Source organism: Lepisosteus oculatus, chromosome 17, assembly GCF_040954835.1.
Source record: "Lepisosteus oculatus isolate fLepOcu1 chromosome 17, fLepOcu1.hap2, whole genome shotgun sequence".
NCBI lineage: Eukaryota > Metazoa > Chordata > Actinopteri > Semionotiformes > Lepisosteidae > Lepisosteus > Lepisosteus oculatus.
This window is the reverse complement of record NC_090712.1, coordinates 19,420,338-19,440,538: the sequence shown is the minus strand read 5'-3', so window position 1 is coordinate 19,440,538 and position 20,201 is coordinate 19,420,338. Positions and strand designations below refer to the sequence as shown.

Genomic DNA, 20,201 nt, shown 5'->3' with positions numbered 1-20,201 from the left:
TGTAACACCATCGCACTGGTTGGTTCATGAGCCAGTGCCACACAGCACACACTGACCTGGGCATCATCACCGGGACTGCAGCGTGGGAGAGCTCCTTGCATTAGGAGGAGCACATACAAGTCTGTCAGTACAATAATACATGATTATATTATTGTAATAAGATTCTTTTTGAGCCAGATTGTATTTATTTTTATAGTGCTGAGAGCAATCTATTACATTGTACAGATCTGTTTTTTTGTCAGCCAGTTTAAAGCTTGTGTGCAAAGCCTGGACAACTTGTATTGATCCATGAGATACAAGCTAAATGGACCCACTGAGCAGATAATTCTATACTGCTGTTCCAGACTCCCTGACTGAAAATTAAGAGCCAACGCAAACCTTAGTTCCATTCAAATTTTATTTCTGCTGTTTACATCTATGGTCAGCGGTGGATTGTGAGTGCCAATGAATAAATGTAGGTTTACAAAACGTTAAACTCTTTGCCTTTTCTCATTTCAGTCATCACATTGAATATGTCACGATTATTTAAAGTTGCAATGTTAATTTTACATATCTGTTTTTCTACAAGTGGATGTTATCCAGCAGATATTTCCTTATTGTACATATCTGGTTATTTGTCTACAGTATTGCATCCTGATTTCAACATGATGACAAACTAAACATGCGCCTCTAAAAACCCCAATGTCTGAGGTCATTTACACACTGGGTTTGCCACGCAGCCACATTTTCACATTACAAGTCATTTATTAACCACATGAGCTGGATTATGATACCATCTCATTCCCCTCTTATCCTGATCATCAAAGACACAGCATCTACTGACTTTGAAAACAGTAACAGCAACTCAGATGTGAATATCACCACACACAATCAAATTAGGAAAAGAAGATAAACTTACTTTCCAATGTTATCAGGAAGGGCCTGCAATGAAATGTCGTTGATGGAAAGACATGTTAAATTCCGTAATTCTGGGAAGCTTTCAGGCAACCTGAGACACAGGAACAAAAAAAGCAGTGTCACAAGCTAGAGGACGGAAAGCAGCCTGCTCTACAATTCAGATGACTCCAGCAGTTATATCTCTGCAAGCTTCCAAATGCCAGCCTGTCTCTGCAGTGCTTTTTTTCTGGGGACATGTATGAAGTCATTTTCAGTGGTCTGCCACAGAGGAGGAGCAGGAGGGAGCCCCGTGAGCTCCAATGAGTTGTGCTTATTTCCTGAAGGGTAACTGCAGCGTGTAAACCCCACCACAGCGTAGCTCTAAAACAAGCCACATGGGTCACCCTCTTCTTCGACGTAGGTGGAGCCATACGCACACCACACGTCTCATGCGTGAGGGAGGTGCTCTAGCACACACCCCTGAGCAGCCTGCTCCAGAGCAACAGGCAGGATACGTGAAGGTACTTACAGGAAAAGCCATCTGTAATCACATTTCCTGCTGCAGACGGCAAATCTGGTGCCAAAGCAGGCATATGGCGTGACTAAGTGTCTTATTTAGACTGTAATAGCATACACAGCGCAGGGCAGTCACACAAAGAGGTGACAGACTAGGGCCCAGGGGTGAGCAATCTCACTTTGGAGTCCAACACCTCTCAGAGGCCAGGCTCTATTCGGAAACAAGAAACAGAGCCATGACCAAGAGAAATGTGTCATACCTAAACAGTTTTGCATCATTTAAAGTGAAAAATAATGTTGCTTTTTTAGTTGATGATTAGGGCTGATAATCAATCAGAAGTTATTACCTCATAAAAACAGATGGAAATGATTTGGAAGGGGAGAAAACAGGGGAAACGGGTTTAATGCTGAAAGTGTGATTAATACTTGATTAGACATGTGGTCAGTACAGATGAAGTATTTCTTCTGGGGTCGTCACCACTGTGTTGAACAACCTCCAGTCTGGTTTTAATCAGAGCAAAACGTGATTGTGTTATGTTACATGTACATGCTCCAGAAACTTACAAAATCACAGCCTGCTCTTCCAAACATATCAAAGGCGTTTTTGAAGCAAACACAAAGAAATAAATTAAATGATTTCTTATCTGGCTTTCAGAACATCACTACTGAAATGTAGGGATCATATAAAACATACTCATGTGAGAACCCAATATTGCAGCATAATTGTTGCATCTGGACAGAATCTTAAAACGATATCACACAAAAGAGGGGTTTTTCTGACAATAACAAAATGGACAAAATCTGCCAGCTGCACTGGTACCTTAATGTAATTTTCTTTTACAATTTCTTGAACACAAGAATTAAATCAGATTAGATTACACCTAGAATATAAAGGAAAACTGCTGGAAACATAAACTATTAACTGAAAATTCAGCTCATTTGTTATTAAAAACAAAACTTAATTACCTTGTTAAAGGATTCCCACTAAAATCTGCTACTTGAAGAGCTTTACAATATGAGATGCTTTCAGGAATTTCCATTATATCTGCAAAGGGGATGGAAAAATATTAACAGTAGATCTTAAAAAGACCAAATATAAAAAGGCATGTCCAACAGAAACATCTCACATTCTCACAAGTCTGTTGTAGGTGACAAATATCAGCTATTTTTTTTTTCATTTTACAGAATTAAATGTGGCTCAAAGTGCACTGGAACCCTGACTAATTATGTCAACATCATAATTCCATCAATATTGCTTTCACTCAAAATCAAGCACGCCAGACAAAGTAAACATAAAACTTTGTATTTATACACGCCATGCCAATAGGAGCACAACGTGTATTTAAGACTGTCCTTGATAGCACGAATTACAGTGTCGGGCAGTGAAAATTCAGCTTTGGTCAAAACTAAACCATTTAAACGACTATAATTGGTTGATACAATCTTCATAATTATCGTTCCAGATTTGTTCTTGCCGAAGTGCTCTGTAATCCCTGCACTGGCTCTGCTTGTAGGACATTAACCATGCACAGGCAGAGCTGCTGCGATGTGCCCGTCAGGTCTGCAGGCTTGTGTGAGGTCAACATGCTGTCTCTGCAAAGTGTCCGGGTCTGAATTTGTGCACCTGCGTAAAGGGTGGTCTCATCTCCCCACTACCCTCTAGAAAAAGTAGAACCAGGTTTTTTGAGAGAAAAGATTGTGCCTGTTTTTATTAACATGTAGGCATCTCATGCATAAATTCCTTTAAGTTAGATTTTGATAAGCCTATTTTGATTACGTCTCCCTGTAATAGTGACGGAGAGCCAGAAACCTCTATTTTTAGGATAGTTTGCTGGGTAGGAAGGAGTGCAGTAACTCGGATTAGGTACATGTGCAGAATGAAAGTCTTTCTCCTGATAAAGGTTGTGCAAAGTTCTTATTTTGGCTAATTTTAAAGCCACTTCAAAGCCTCATAAAAGCAAGAGATCTAAAACAGAAGTCAATTCCACTCTCTTTTCCATGCAGCTCCCCAATCCTCCTGATTTTGACATTATGATACTGAAACAGGAGTGACCTTCACCATTTAGAGTTAAAAGCAACAACATTAAGGGATATAAATACATGCTATGGTCAACAATTTAAACAAATGTTAGTATACAAGATTACATTTCAAACTGAAGGTCGTAAGTATTCAAGATATTATATATATATATTTGGTTTGAGAATTGGTTAAAATATAGAAAGCAGTACAGAAGGTGAATGCTCAGACAGGAAAAATGTAATGCAAATTCCTGTGATACCAAACTCATTACAACTGCACTCTTTACTTTTAATACATGATTTATCTTCAAGTATCGTTTAATTTACAGAGACGTTCACAAATTATACAATATAAAAAAATTAGCAAAAACTATAGATAAGAAAAGTAATTCAAAAACACAAGTTTAAGGTTGGGTTAACACCTACTTAATATTAACATTTAATATAAATTAAGTTATTATTTAATATATAATATTAACAAACATTTAATATACATTAATATTTGTGTTAATTTTAATATAGACAAGTAAACAACATTATATGAAGGTAGCAAAAATATAAAGATGGGAAACACTGAGCTTGAACAAGCTGCTTTTGAAAATGATTAAGGCGGTTTGGCTGAATGGAAGGGCTAACAATGTTAGGATCCATAGTTAAAAGTGTCCAATTTAAATTTACAGATGTTAAAATTGTACCACGCATTATTAAGCCCTTTTTAGAACAGTGCCCACAATTTGGGTCATCGCATTATAAAAATATTTCTGATAGCCGAAGAGTAATATACGTTAAGATATGTCCTCAGACTTAAAGGGATGTGCCAGTGACAGACTTAAAGGTCTTAATCTTTTAAGTCTTGAACAGAAAGTGGATCCTCATAAATTGAAGTATTTAGAATCCTGAAAGGCGCTGACAAAGTCAACTCAGATGACTTCTGGAGAAAATACAGTGAAACTCAAACCAGAGGACACAAGTGTCAACCACAGTGAGGGGAACACTCAAAGGGATGTGGAACAAGCTACCCAGTCCTGCATCCTAAGCTCATAACCCCACCTTGTTTCGAGAAAGAGCTGGACAAGACCCTCTGATCTCTTAGCTACTGGTAACTCAAAGAGCTTGAGTTACTAAAACCCTAAAAGGCCTCCTCTCACTTCTGTAACTTCTCTTGCATTCTAGGGTTTCACCTGTTAAAAGCATGCGCCGGGATCATTAGGTATATACTGTACATCTCACAGTATATACCTAATGTATTTAACTTTCTGGGATCAATGTGGTCGTGTTGGTTTTACATACCATTTCTGGACACATCCAGTTCCACGAGCTGCATGAAGTTGGCAATCTCTGGTGGGAGTCTCTGGATCTCATTGTCACTGAGTCCAAGTTTCCTTAACTTTACTAGCTGGAAGAAGGGCTGAAAAGCAAGGGTTTAATACAGTTAGCGAACCAAATAGCACACACATACACTCCAACGATGAATTCTGGTATTAACAGAACTTCCGTAGTAACTATCCAAACGATAGCTCTTTTGAAATATCTCCTTTAAGTAAAAAGCAGCTCACTGTACAGGAGCTGATGCATGCAAATATTTTAACATACCTAAAGTTGGCTGCTGTGCATTTAATATAGCAAACAGATCATAGGGTCTGGGAGACAGAAATACAGGGAAATGTTTCTGCAACAGGTATCAAAAACAAGATCATGATGATATGTGTTGGACTGCGAGAAAAAAAAAAACTTTTAAATTGTTTTTTGTGGAAACCATTAAACCAGTTTCATCTGAATCCCTAATAAAAACTGTATCCTTTTGCAGTACTGAAACAATTCAGCTTTAAGATGTCTGGAGCCTGTTTCTCTTCAAGAGGAAGGACCAAAGGGCATAACAATATTAAGTTTGGATTTGTATTTAAACGTGGTGCTTAATACTTCCACTTACAAAGGGCCCTTTGGGAGCTTCAGTACAGTAAACCATAATTAACCTCTGAAACAGTCTTAAGCAGCTCTTAAAACGGCTTTGGTTACACAGGACACCTGAAGGAATGCCTGTTCAATGATGCCCTGTTCTACATCTGCCTCAAGCCTCCTCAAACCATAGTCAGCTGCTTTTCCTTGAAGAAAAACATTCTCTTCTAGTGTTTTAGGATGAATAATACAATTAAGTGTACAACTCCAACGGTAATAATCCAGGCCCAAAAGGTAAACTAATGGAAACTAAAAGTATAGTAACAGAAAACTACAGAAAATCTGAATGATCTCCATGATCATGCTTAATTTACTGCAGCTATGACTACAGCTACTGTAGTCTGCTATAAACACAGCTTAACCTGCACAACCAGCAGACATTTTGAAAGACAAGGATCTGAAAATGAACTAGGGTATACTTTCTGATGAAAAAAACTTGGGCAAGTAGCCTACAGCCTCTCATCTTTAACAGGCAACAGATGCAAGAAATGAGAAAATAAACTGTACATGAAAACCAAGGATTTGGACTCAATGACACCAAATACTTAGGTTTTGGAGACAGACCACAAAATGATACTTGAACTTAAACCCTACACTATGCATCTGAAGATCATAGGTTTTATGACTGAAATATTAAGAATGGGGATGATTCTGAAGATCTAAGATTGGAATGAATTTCAGGTACCATACCACACTGTTGAACAATTTTGGTCTATAATTGCAGTTAAGCACTTAAGGTGAGGAACTCCGTGTATAGTTTTGCAGAAACAGCTTAATCTTCTCCTGGGAAGGCTTTCCCCAATTATTTCAAGTATGGAAAACAGAAATGGCACTTTTCCTTTATTACACAGAATGTGTAACTTGCAGGATGTAAAACAAAATTCTGAACTTAAAGCTGACCAAAATAAGGAATTTCTTTTTTAGCTCTATAATGCAGAAGATGGAGATTGATATAAAGACGTTTGCCATCATAAATATAATAGTCCACTCTGTAATCGAATTTTGAAAATTATGGCAAAACAAGTTTCTATCAGCAACAGCCTAAGGTGTTTTTAGATCTTATATTCCTGCAGTTTTTAAAGACGTCCAAGTGAGAAACACAAACAGTGATCATCTGTTCTGCAGTTAGTACTGGCTGACCCCTCAGCTGCCAAAAGATTTGGTCATTAAGAATGCCCACTGGCCTGGCAAAAATTCTACTGTTTCATACACTGTCTGACATAATAATCTATTCACTGGCCTGTGTGTGACCTACTTGTCTGCTGGATTTCTTGTCAGATATGGGGAATTTTCAAATATTATGTAAAGTGCATCTCAAGGAGATACACAATGTGCTTCTGAATTCACACAACCCAGTGCCAGGTCCAAAACCTCTCGTCTTTTAGGGTTTACGTTTCTTTTTTATAAGGTGCAACATCCAAACAAACTACAGTACAAAACTGATTTTTTTTTAAATTTAAAAAAACGACATAAAGGGCTAAACATTAATCCATCATTCTGCGTTATTTTTCATCATTCTGCAATTAACGCAGTTCTCCCTGCATGCAGTTACAGAGCTGCATTACTGCCGGGGGTCTTGGTATTCATGATGGAACTTTACTTTTAGTACCTCTATGATGCATTAATCAAACCGGACAAAACGAAACACTGGGCTCTTTATAATACATCCTGTATTACTATTTCTATGATAATACCTACTGCATTCAAAATAAGCCCAAGGGGTCACTGTGAAAATGAGAACCAAAACAATTCTAAAGAACCTAATAATTGGGTCCGTACTGTACAACACTTCTGCAAGATTATCTTAAACATCACGACTCTAAAGACCAGACCATGTGTACTGAGAGCAGAGCAGAGCAGTTTCTCCAAACACAGAACCAACAAGGTTTCTCGATTGTCACTCCCAGACAACATTAACAAAGTTTTACAAGATTGCTCAACAATGAAACTCAAAGCTGCAGACAGACTTCACAGCAAATTTAAAATTCTACTGCGAGGCAGAAATCCATGGACCTTCTTAATCCAATCCCTGCTCAAATGTTCTGGAACAAATGAGTAAGATTTAACAGACTGATTGGCAGCTGCAGAAGTTGTCTAGCGCTGTTTTATGTTAAGTTAGACTGCAAAAATACAGTGCACTGACCGAGTATCCCATCACCAAGCATCCGCGAGGAGCATCAAATTACGTAACAAAGGAAATCATTACAATAAAAATATTATCAGATGAAAAAAGGTTCTAAAAACATGGATGTTAAAGCTCCGTGTCGCTTCAAAATACTGTGGATCGGGAGTCTCACTCTCCGTTTAATCTGTCTGCTGCACACTGAATACTCAATTAACCTCATTATTTTCTTGTATATGTAAGATTTTTCGTAAGATCACAGTGGATTACTCAAAACATTCAGATCACTCGTCGCACAGTTTCTTGATTATATATATATTACAGATTATAATTAAAAAACTTAATGACATCCAATAATTAAAAAATAATTCCAATATGTAAGACAGCTCTTGTGGAACAGTCCCCTGCTGTACTGCACTAGGGCAAAATATTCAAAGCTGTACAAGATCACTGACAGCACATCAGTAGGAGGCTGCTTGAACTCTGACCTCCATTTACTGAGGCCTTGAACCAAGCTGTTTCAAGACCTCCAGCCACATAATGTACTGCTATCAATTCTCCTAAAATATTCCACTGGCAATTACCTATGGAATTTGAATGATTTGCCCTTTTATCAAATGGATACAGCAAGAGCTCCTGGTGAAACGAATATTCAAATTGACTATATTCATGGTCACATCTGAATTAAAAGCAGCTATTCTGTGACACATGTAAGTTGCTCATAATTGCTTTTGCGTTGAAATCAGCTGGCCACAGGCAGTCACAGAAGCTCAGACGGTGTGCAGCCTCTGTGGAACAGCATTGGACTTCCAAGCTTTTTTCATGAAAAAGAAACATGTCCTTATAAACACTGCCTTCTCATTTTCACAGAAACAGAGGCCGAGCAGAGGATCCTGAAGATACTCTTTCAGCAAGGATTTCTGAAAAAAGAAACCAGTTTTTGCCACCAAGAGGAATATATTCTATTGCATTGACCTGTTTGCTCTCTGTGTTGGCTGCGTTATCCATATTCAAGACAAATATGGATGGTCACTAACCTGCCTATAAAAGGTTGAAGAAGCACGTGGTGTTTTAAAATCTTTCCCCATGGAAAATGAACAAACTTTAAATTGCTTTAAAAACTGTTGCCAGGTTTTAGCATAGCCTTCTGTACAATTTAATTTAAGTTGTTCTCAATTCAACACTGTACAATAAGGAATGCAGTAATATTGTCCTTAGAAGTACTGAATAACTATATCCTTTTCCCAAATACTGCATTTGTGAGTCCAGCAGGATACTGAACTCTCCAGTATTATGGAGAAAAGATGCATCTGGAGGGTAATATTTTGTGAAAAGAGGCGGCCCTTCCTGTTTCTTCAGTTGTGTAACTGTCAGATTTATGACATGGTTTATTGGATTTTTAACTCTCAATTTATTATTCTTAAAGACAACTTCAAGACACAAAAGAAAATGCACAAACATCAGACATGAGTTACAATTCCTGACTGAATTTTGCCACCACTCGCGTCTAATGTGAGCTTTGTTGAAGTAATGAACACTTTAATTTTTTTCTCTTTAAGTCAATATTTGCACTGAAGGATAAGCCAGAAGGGACAAAAACAACACACAGGGGTGTCAATCAAATCAAAGAGTTCACACCCGCTTCAGCCTAGAAGATAAAGAAATCCATGTTTGAGTAATCAGCACAAACAGCACTCTACTCTGCAGGCCAGTCCCTGCAAGATAAAGTGAAAAGACACCATCTATACTACAGATGACAGACTGCAGACCAAGAACTGTCTCCTTTGCTTATATACAATAATCAGGATAAGACGGGAGGCACTGCACTTCTGGAAACAATTTGGAATAGATCTCTCCAGGCAATTTTGTACATCTTATTTATTAAAAATCTATCACCCCAGTGCCCTGGCCAAATTTCCCCCTGGCCTTTACCAATCATGGCCTCCTCATAATCCCCCTCTCTGAACTGGCCTCATCACTCTGCTCTCCTCCCCACTGAGAGCTGGTGTGTGAGCAGACTGGCACATCATCCAGATGGGGCTGCACACTGGTGGGGGTGGAGGGGATCCCCATTCCCTGCAAAGTGCTTTGAGTGGATCCATCAAAGTACTATATAAATGTAAGGAATTACTATTATTACTATGGATGCTGGTTCATTGCAAGACACATGCACGTGTATGTGCTTATGGAGGTGAAGTCTAAAAACGAACTGTGTTTTTGGAATGAAGGAAGAAAACTGAAGCACACAGAGAAACCCCATGGAGACGAGTTTGCATGCTCTCCCATACCAAGCCCAGATCCAACCCAAGAAGCTGGAGCCGTGAAGCAACAGCACTACCCACTGTGCCACCTTCACACAGCTATCTTGTTCATTTCCATCCTACACCTCGCCAATGTTATCTACAGCGCCAGTAACTGAGAAATCCAACAATCCCCAGCACCCACACTGCTTTCTCACGCTGATTAACACTTAACTGTCAGCTCAAGGCAAGTCCTGCAAGATGATGTTAAAGTATGTTCGGCCAGGAAATGCTCCAATTAACTTAATACAAAGGCATAGCCTTTCAGCAGCATTTGTGTTCATATAAAGTAACTGTGCTAAGAAAGACAGCAAACATATACAGAGGTATCTACATTTGTAAATGAGCAAAACAGTAGCTACATCTCAACGTTTTGCAGTGGCAGCAGTGCAGAGACTGATGAAGTGATAATGTTTACAAACAGACACCTTAAATGGTGAACTTTGTGAATAAAACATCACCGGGGACTTGAGCACAGAGCCCAAGCTGTCACACTTGCTCTCTGTTCACTTCCCCTGTTGTAGAATGGTGCCGTTTTAGCGGTAGTTATACACTTCTGTACAGAACATTGTTATCACACACAAGGTACACTGTATACTGAACTAAATTCTAGTTTCAGAATGCACATTAGAATATACAGGATCCTAACTGAAGGAATGAACATTTATCATGAACAAAATTACTCACCATCACAATGGTACTTTTAAAAGAAACTAGGGTAAGTCAAAAGTTCACTGTTCACTGTGTTGACTGAGGGTGAACGGCTGTCTCGAGGGAACAGTGTATATTCTCCTGCAGGTAAGTCACAAGTGTACTGTGAGCTGGCACTTTGGTGAACTACCAAAACACGAATTCTGTGAATCGTCCATTCTGAGATGGTTTCTGCACACCTGCTCCAAAGTCTGCCTTATGTTTCTTGATGAATAAATGTTGATAATCGGATAATTTCTCAGCAGGAATACTTCAAACACACTTCACACAATGTTTTATTCCTTTAGCCCTTTGTTATTTTCGGATGCATCTAACACTTTATCGCAGCATTTTGGGCATCAGAGAGATATTTAATATATTTCTTTTTGGTGTGAGTTTGCACCATTTTATTCAAGCATCATCACTGTGACTGGGTGTCAGAGAATGGTCAGAACATTTTTTTAACACTTTTCTTAAAGGTGGGCAGTATATCTTGCGATAGAACCCAAGAGAAGGTGGATGAGTATATCATAAAAAGCTCTTTCAGTTCTTTCTTATTTTTCAAGTCTGAGACAGGCACGGATATTGGCAGTAAGCTGGGGTTATTATTTTAAATACAGCAGAGGGATGACTGTAAATCAGAACTATACCCTTCCAAAGGAAATACTGGCATTATAACTGGTGGGAAACATTTTTGTTCTTATCTATGTCGGCATTCTAACCTCAGACTGAACCCTTTGTTTTCTAAAGGCTGTTCTCATGGTTTAGACAAAGCACAAGCACAACAGCAGAGGCTGAGAACACCGAGGTCTCAATACAAGAACGTATGTCCATGGAAAGGGAAGAACAACGTCACAGTGTACCACAACATCACCCAGCAATCACAAACACCCTGGGCAGTAATTCTACATGAGAAAGGCCATTTGTTAAAGTGACACAAGGAAGACGGAGTCTCCATGTGTAATATACACCAAATTAAGTTTAAAAGACTGCTGGTGTCTTGGGAGTGGAGCTGTCATACTATATCTTAACAGGTCTGCCTCTAAGAGTCGCAGAAGTACACTACAGTAGGGAACCATCGATCTCCTGGTCTTTCACACAAACGTGCGGCTCTCCTGTCTGGGACAACACTTGAACTGTAACCCGGCACGCAATGAGCAACAGCTGGTCGTGTCATTAACTCGATCTGATGAGCCCACTTCGGAACTGTTGACTGTCACAAGGAGGAGCTGAGGGTTTGAGGCCCACTGAGCTCACGCAGAAAAGCAAAACCACTCGAAAGAGTCACAAAATGTAGCTGCTACTGACTGTATAAGCGCACGGACCTCAGCCTGCGGTTTTCCTTTTGTTTCGTTTTCCTCAGCGCTGTCATTGAGGTTTGTTTTCTTTCCCTCTGAGCCTGGGATCAGAGTCCCACTAAATACCATGTGTCCAAGCTAACCCTGGCAGCGCCAGGACAAGAATTCCTTTTCATCCATATCAAAGAAAATCAACCTTTTGTGTCGTTTTCTCCGTCTGCAGGAGAGCCACTTTCACACGTAATGTGGTCAGGGTGCTCGGGGCCCTGTCGGTCTCCGTTATTATTGCTTTTCAGTCTGCCGCACCTCTCTGGAGACTCCAGCACGATGCTTGTGCTCTGTATTCTGACACAAACAGTAGAGAATGAAAATTGTAAAGGTACAAGGAGAAAAACCCTGTTTCCATGGAATATTCCACCAAGTCCAACCTGAACAATCACATAACCTGTGATCATGTCCACTCCCACTATCATTTTCGCAGGCAGACACACAGCAACAAATTTAGCACTCAGCCAGGGACTAATGTCTGAATACTCACTGCTGATAATACAGTAACGGAACAAGATTTGTATTAGGTATTAAAAAAAAAAAGAAAAATAGAAAGTGTCAAAGTAATAACCCAAAATACTGAGCCAAACACATGTATTAGTGATATTCCCAGTTCCTGTGTCGAACAGAATGCCTGAACAGCTCTTTACTTGCAGAGAAGTTGCGGGTCTCTGCCCACAGCTGTGGCAACAACATTCTGCACAGGTGAGTCAGAGGAGCATGTCATCAACGTGGAACTGGAAGACAATAACTGCTGATTATCTGTGTCACTGTATGTGACTTCACTTCCTCCCCCTACCAACTGGAGGGAAGCGGTCGAGCTCTCAGCATGCAAGGTCAGAGAGTGACATCAGCTTCACCTGCCTTCGGAGACCACAGGACAGAAAGCGCTAATCCTGGACTCCTACCTTCTGACTGGAGTAACGGAAGGGAAATGAAGCTCCTCCCCAAACCCTAGAAAGGGTCTTAACACACGTTCTCACGTGGGGTTCAGCAACGACGGTACCGTTGATTGCAATAGATGGGGAAAATGGGTCTAAATAAGGGAAAATTGGTAGCCAAATAATTGGGGCAGATCAAACCAACTTGATATCCTCAACACACCGGGGGTGGCAACGATGGCAAGAGCACTGTGGAATGTGTGTCACCCCCTCCTCTCTGGGAGAGGCTTTGTCCCCAGGTGTAACAGTAACAGAGCCAGGAGATCTTTCACCCCCACTGAAATACCACTCACATACACTGCAAAGTAACTCTATGAATTGGCTTCATCACTCTGCTCTCCTCCCCACTGAGAGCTGGTGTGTGGGGAGCGTTCTGGCGCACTATGGCTGCTGTCGCATCATCCAGGTGGGGCTGCACACTGGTGGTGGTGGAGGAGAGTCCCCATTACCTGTAAAGCGCTTGAGTGGAGTGTCCAGAAAAGCACTATATAAGTGTAAGCAATTATTATTATTATTAACTCTCTTATCTCCTGGAACACCACTGTACTGTCTCCTCTGTTGGTACCATTTGTCTGTCCTTGTTGTATTGGACTGTGGCGTAAAACAAACTTCCCCCAGGAGATAATACAGCTGTGGCTGATTCACTGGACTGGACTGGCTGGGTGGCCACTACTGGGGCCCTGGGGTCAGGTCCTGAGGCTCTGTGTGTTTCTAGGTTCTCCCCGTGTTCATGCGAGTTTGCTCCAGGGCTCTGGTTTCCTCCCACAGTCCAGAGACATGCTGGGAGGTTAACTGGCTCTGGGGGAAAGTGGCCCCGGTGTGTCTGTGTGTTTCCTGCAAAGGGCTGCATCCTGCCTTCTGCCCACTGCGTGCTGGGATAGGCTCCAGCTCCCTCGTGACCCTGGGCTGGATGAAGTGGTTAGAAAATGGATGGATGAGTACAAAGACAGTTACTCCAGAAAACATGCCTTTCTTCACCTGATCCTTTATGTGCCTATTAACAAATTACAGCTCTTCACCTTTTCCAAACTGGCACTTCTGCACTGAGGGACATTTTCCTTTAGCGGACAGTTTGCCCACCCCTTCTCAGTCTGGGTTTGACATTCCTGCCATGAAAACAGAAATTTAAGCCAGTTGCTTCTGGACATCAGAGCAAGGAATATAAAAATAAATCCTAATAACGAAATTATATTACATATAATTACATTTTAAAAAAGTGTACATGATTCCAGTGAGGGGATGAATTCAAAACATTTCCCCAAAATGGAATAAGCAACAACTCACACAGGACCCTTAAGAGTACAGACAGAACAGTAAACCTGTAGAGGAACTCCAAATTCAAAGCCACTTACAGTAGCAACCTCTTTTTGAAAATACAACACCAACCAAGTCAACTCTTTTGGACAACAAATCCCTACTAGAAAACCAATACAGCCTTTGCACTGCAGAATTGTATAGCTCTGTAATGTAAAACATTTCTCCCCAAACCTTCACAGAATTACTAAATGCTGTTTGTTTCTAACAAAGGATAAAGGGCAGCTGAATGTTGTGGGGAATTTACATCTGCTTGGCTTTAAAATAGTTTAATTGTACCTTATTAAATATCAACCTAGGTATTATAGCTTGTTAACTGGACACTTAAAGCATTTATCAGTCTGCAGATATGAACAGAAATAAAAGATAATTATATTAACTAATGCAAATAAAAGGTGACAGGATGCATATAAGTACTATAGGTACCATATGCTGCAATTCCTGAAAATATGGGCAAAATGTAAAAAGAATCAGCATGCTTTTTCAAGCTAAAAATTATAATTGCTAACAACATGCAGGCACATTGGGCTAATGTACAATGTTAGACAAAGATATTAGCAAAAGCACATCAGATAAGAACCTTAAACTACTTCTTAGCATTTTCACGTGTATTTGATAACTCTTTGAACTTATTTTTAGTGTGCTGTGTACTGTACCATTCACACTTTTATTTTAGCTGGTAAGTCAATTGAAAATTAATTTATAATAACCTGGAAACCCAGTTATACAGCAGGGGATTTACTGGACCATTCCAAGCATTGCACTCGATTGTGAACCTACAGACATCCAGGCCAGATTCCCTAACGGACTCCAGGCAAAACACATTACTCTTTAAGGTCAGTCTCCCATTAAAATATTTGCTAGGATAGCCTTCACCTATCAGCCTCAGGATATAAAAAGAAGGCAAATACAAACCTGTTTGCCACAGACCTGAAGAGAAAAGGCAGAAAACAAAGGCAAAAAAATCCAGGTCTAAAGATGTTTCCTATTCATCAGTAACCGGAAATGAGGTTCTTGAAGAGCCAGGCATTTCTGGGTTTTGTTCTTTAACTGCTCAGGTTACAATTAACCCCATAATTTCTTAATGTGACAATTTCTGGAAGTCTTTTACAGCTGATTACTTAAAACATATGCTTCATTAAGATATGTTACCTCTAAAAGACAAGAAACCCTGGTTGGGAGTTTTGCAATTACACAGTTAACTGCAGTATTAGACCATCTGTCTAATAGAGAGCTCAGATAGAGCAAAAACCGGGCGACACTAGACTCTGCAGGAACTGGGACCCCCAAACTACAGCTTGGACTGAAGTGCGATTGAACGTGTTCTTTTCTGTGTACAAGCTGAATTCCACCATTCTGCTTGTTCACGACCTTTCATTTTGTCCTCTAGAGAGGGAGCAGAAAAGTGACATGGTAACTGAATTGTCCGAGACAGCATTTAAAGACACAGGAAACAGACATTTAACTTGTTGTTACCACTCAACTTGACTACAAACTGAAACACTTCAGTGAAAGACCAGCAGGGTGTTTCTGTTCCTTCCAAATTTACACAAAACTTGAAGGTCTTGAAGCATTTCCTGAATTGTTGCTGGTTTCTACATTTAGAGACCACCAGCTCTACCCCTTGTGGCTAAGGAGGTCTCATTCATGTTCCCACCTCAGTCTACACAACTGAGCCAATGAAAGAGTAATGGTTAATTAAGGGTCATCAAGGTTTTAGCTCCGGCTAAACACACCTAGAAAACAGGCACTGGAGAGTTCCAGGACGATGGCTGCATCCAGTGCAAGAAACAGCTTCTCCAATAGCCAGTCCAATTCCAGGAAAAGTGGGAGTGGGGACAATTTATACTGAAGTCATGTTTGCAAACCCTGATGAAATTCACCATGCACATGCAGTTGTGTGGCAGGCAGGCGTTTCAGAGCCATATTGCTCTCTGCTAGCCTGGACAAGCCATTGCCTGCCCACTGGTCTCCGAGCTCTAAATATCATATCATCCCAGCTCGTCCCAGCTATTCAATGGGGCTCAAGGCTGCCAAGCTGAGGGCATAGCTGTCACACTCTCTTCTGACAAGACAGCCGTTGTTACACAGGAGCAGCACGAGGAACGTTCGTCCTCCTGCTTGACTGTCGTCGGGGCAGGATGTGCCAACAGGAAAAGGAGTCACTGCTCATCACAGAAACCTGGCACATCGCTACAGAATACCAGGCTCTGCTGCTGGACAGTCCACCTGAGACTTTACCACACGAGGAGGTTACAACACCTGTGTCGGATCACCTCACTCACTCAGGAGGTGATTTAGGGCTTATGTAACAGTCAAAGCCACTCGTACTAAACATAAGAGAAGGATGCGTGTGTGTGACTATTCACCACCTGATAATTTTCTGAATCGATGACGATTGTTAAATGAACTCATTACGGGTTCCTGCTCAGCTGTGAGAGCCAGGGCGGACTGCCTGAACACAGCCCACAAAAACAAACCAGACAAACACGGGCACCTGGGTCGGCCGCTCCGTCCGAGAAGAGATTCTCCTCTCAGAACTGACAAGAGAGAGTTCAGCTACATCATACGGGACAGTCGAAAATAACTCGCTCGCTGACAATTATGCGTAATCGTGGCCTCAGATGGAAAGCCTCCCTCATTCGTGTAACAATGAGAGAATTGCAAACAGTTCGAAACAAAACAACAGACTGGCTTTTCCAGTTAGAAACAGAAACAACAAGTTTAAACTGATACACACGCATTCCTATGCAGTACCCAGGTGTCTGTGCCTCTTATAATACGTGTCCGGTTATATTTTGGAATCACCACACAGTTGTTTTTACTTTCATCAGTACCAAAGGCAGCTAAAGAAAATCAACTTTTGATAGAACAAGAAAGTTAATCGATTAATACGCATACACATTGCATGACACTCCATAGTCAGTGCAGCCAAATACTTTCTGTTCCCCGATTTGTTTAAGCCGCATTTTTTGCATATAAGTTCGAACTGTTAACTGCAGAGTGGTTAAACCTTAAACAACTAATCTACATCACGGGTCGCGCTTTCCACCTTTACTAACTTGACGAAGAGGCTTGGCCTTCGGGAACATTGCGTAACACCCAGTACCTCCCAAACGGGTAGAGGAAATGAACATTGTTTTTCTGAACCTCGATGAATTATAAATGACCTATGCCGGTTGGGGGTGAAAGAGACCGGTTGTGGGCGCCGCAAAAATTTAAAGGCAGTGTACAGTATGCGATTAAAGCGCGTACCGCACGGCTAAGCTACACGTTGTCCGTCACAAATGTCTAATTAGTCTGTGAAAATGTTGTTTGATTTCCGGTCCCGGGTCTCACCTTGGGCAGGTCGCGCAGCTGGTTGGCATCGAGAAGCAGCTCCTCCAGGCTGCGGCTGTAGCGGTAGATCTCATCGGGCACATAGAGCAGCGAGCAGTGCCGCTTGTCCAGCGACTCGACGTGACGGTTGCACCGCCACAGCGGGATACAATGAAACATCACGGGACGAGCCGAGCTCCAATTTAACTCAAACGAAAATACAACAACAACAAAAAAATCACCGGCTTAAAAAAAAAAACCCCAACAACAATCAAAGACGCGAACTCTGCATGAGAGTGTTAAAGACCCTCCAACTCTCCCGTTTCAGCCTCCGCAGGGTTGTCTTCTCGTTAAGTTGTAACAGCAAGCAAACAACGCGCCCTCCTCCCGGGGATAAATAAACCGCACACAGTAACATGGACTGAAACCCCAGCTGGTCCGCCTTTTTTTTCCCTTCCTCGCTCGCTTACTTTCTTATCTCCAAGCTCTTTTCCTGCCTGCGGGAAGGTCTGCGGACTGTAGGACAGCGGTGGGAAACAGCTCGCCGTCGGGTTACATCTCTGTTTCGGCCGTTTCGATTCCGAGTGTCTGTTTTTCTTTTTTAGTCCTCGCACTCGGGTTAATTTCCTCTCACTCCAGTTTCTGACCCGGAACAGTCACTCCCTCATTCCAGCTTGACGTCACCATTCCTGCCCGCTCCTCCCTTTGTTCCAGGCGGAGACCGGGAGCGGGGCACAAGGCTCGGGATCGCTTACTCTTGAGAACAGCTCGCTGGTCCTCAACCTCTGTTTAATTCTGCTGTTGTATTCCCCGGACAAGGTCTTCGTCTGCCCACTGTGGAACAGAGATAAATCCTTTTCGCAGGCGTTTCGTTAATGGTCCGTTTTCAGAGGTGTCCACGGTGTTGTAGTTTTCAAATTCATGCGGTGACATTGAAGAATTTCAGTTGTGACATCTGTAGTGTCATTTATTCAATTTTCAATACCAAACTCCAAACAAGCTATCAAAGTCATATTTTCAAAAGAAGTCCAGGTTGTCACTACTGGACGAAAATATGCTTTTGTGTGGTGCAACAATTTGTATAAAAGTGTATTTTTCAGTGATTTTTCTGTTTTAGTTAACACAGGAGCCGCAGAATTTTGAACACTGAAGCTTATTTGCAAACTCGATTGATAATGAAGTAAGTAAGGTGTTAGAGAGGTCCCGTTTTGATTCAGTAAGGACATATATCACTTTTTCACCATGGGTAAAAAGATACCCTTGTGACAAAAGTAATACCAAGCCTTTTCACTTTTATTAAATGTACCGTGGACAACGTCACTGACATTTCCAGCTTTGCAAACCTGATGTAAGGAACATGAGATAACCAAAACAGTATGCAAATACAAAGAAGTAAAGGGTCCCACCACAAAATCTTGTGGAATACCCTAAAAGAGGGACTTAAGGACCGATTTAAAAACCCCAAAATTTCATAGCTGGCTCCAGTTAGGCAGATGGGAATCAAACCAACAAAGAGAAATACCAGAGACTCTTAGGTCATTTTTCCATGAATTTTCATGAATTCTGATAAGATTCTGTGATTGAAATCATTAAATGCTGCACTAAACCCAATGAGAACATTAAGTGACGCAGAGTCAGTGAATTAACCGCTTTAACAAGGGTTATTTGAGCACTAGAACTCAGACTCCACTCAGCCCATTAGGCCTACAGAGGTCTCATGAGCATTGTGCTTATCTGATTACTGGCAATCATGTGTCATATCTTTCGACAGTTTACCTATCGGTTATTGTACTGTCGGCAAACAAAGTCTATCTTGAAGGGAATGTGCAGGCTGAGATGTCTTTTTCTCTACCTTTTGATCTCTGTTCATGCTGAGCTAGATTGTAGCACCATGTAATTGAATAGCTTTCATCCATGCATTTTCTAACCACTTCATCCAATTGAGGGTTACAGGAGAGCCGCAGCCTATCCCAGCAAGCAATGGGGGCAAAGTGGGATACGCCCTGGGCAGGAGGCCAGTCCATCGCAGGGCACATTCACCTCCCAGCTGGTCTTTGGACTGTAGGAGGAAACCGGAGCATCTAGAGGTCATCCACAAACACAAACGCCAAACAGACAGTGCCCCAGGTCCGGAATTGAACCCAGGGCCCCAGTGCTGTGAGGGAGCAATGCCAACAACTGTGCCACCCCGCCACCCCTTAATGCCTTTCTTCATAAAGTAAAATCTTGTGGCGTACCTTAAGATCATAGTCCATTCTGTTCATGTGCAGCAAGTGTTATGGAAAGATTTAGTGCTACGTAACACTTCGCTATTGCAAAGTTATTAAGAAGACATGGTCAGACACCTCTTCCCGTTTTAAAAATCCTAATATTTACTCCCCATATCCATCTGGTGTGTAAAACCGCCTGTTCTTTGTATCGGTTTGTTGACATCAAATTCCCTGAAGCCACAAATTCCACTTCACAGTGATGGTGGATGGCTTCCCCAGTCACACGTCAGCCAGAATCAGAAATCTGGGAGTCACGCTTGATCCTCTCCTGTCTTTTGACCGTGCCTTCTCCGTCGCTGCTCCAGTGCTGCAGAATGAACTTCCTCAGACTCTTCAAGAACTTCTTTGACTCTCTTCAAATCCCAACCCAAAGCCTTCCGTCTTACCCAGGTCTTGTTTCCAATAGCCCTACTCTGTGAAAACCTGTATACTCATTTCTTTTTCTTCTTTCTTCTTTGCATGACCTTGGGTTCAGAAAGGCACTTTATAAAAAGAAGTTAGTGTTCGTGGCATGCAAGCCCTTTTCCCTGGTT

General features: G+C 41.4%; 1 protein-coding gene across 1 annotated transcript in view; it reads right to left on the bottom strand.

Annotated features, from left to right (window-relative positions):
- The window catches only part of lrrc1 (leucine rich repeat containing 1), a 38,957-nt gene extending 20,875 nt beyond the window's left edge, over positions 1-18,082 (bottom strand). The window contains exons 1-5 of the mRNA XM_015362949.2: positions 17,869-18,082; positions 17,420-17,605; positions 4,702-4,819; positions 2,359-2,437; positions 899-988 (exon numbers count right to left, since the gene is read on the bottom strand). Coding sequence (XP_015218435.2) covers positions 899-988; positions 2,359-2,437; positions 4,702-4,819; positions 17,420-17,578 — 446 coding nt within the window. The 5' untranslated portion in view covers positions 17,579-17,605; positions 17,869-18,082. The remainder of the gene's footprint in view (positions 1-898; positions 989-2,358; positions 2,438-4,701; positions 4,820-17,419; positions 17,606-17,868) is intronic.
- Between the last annotated feature and the right edge of the window lie 2,119 nt (positions 18,083-20,201).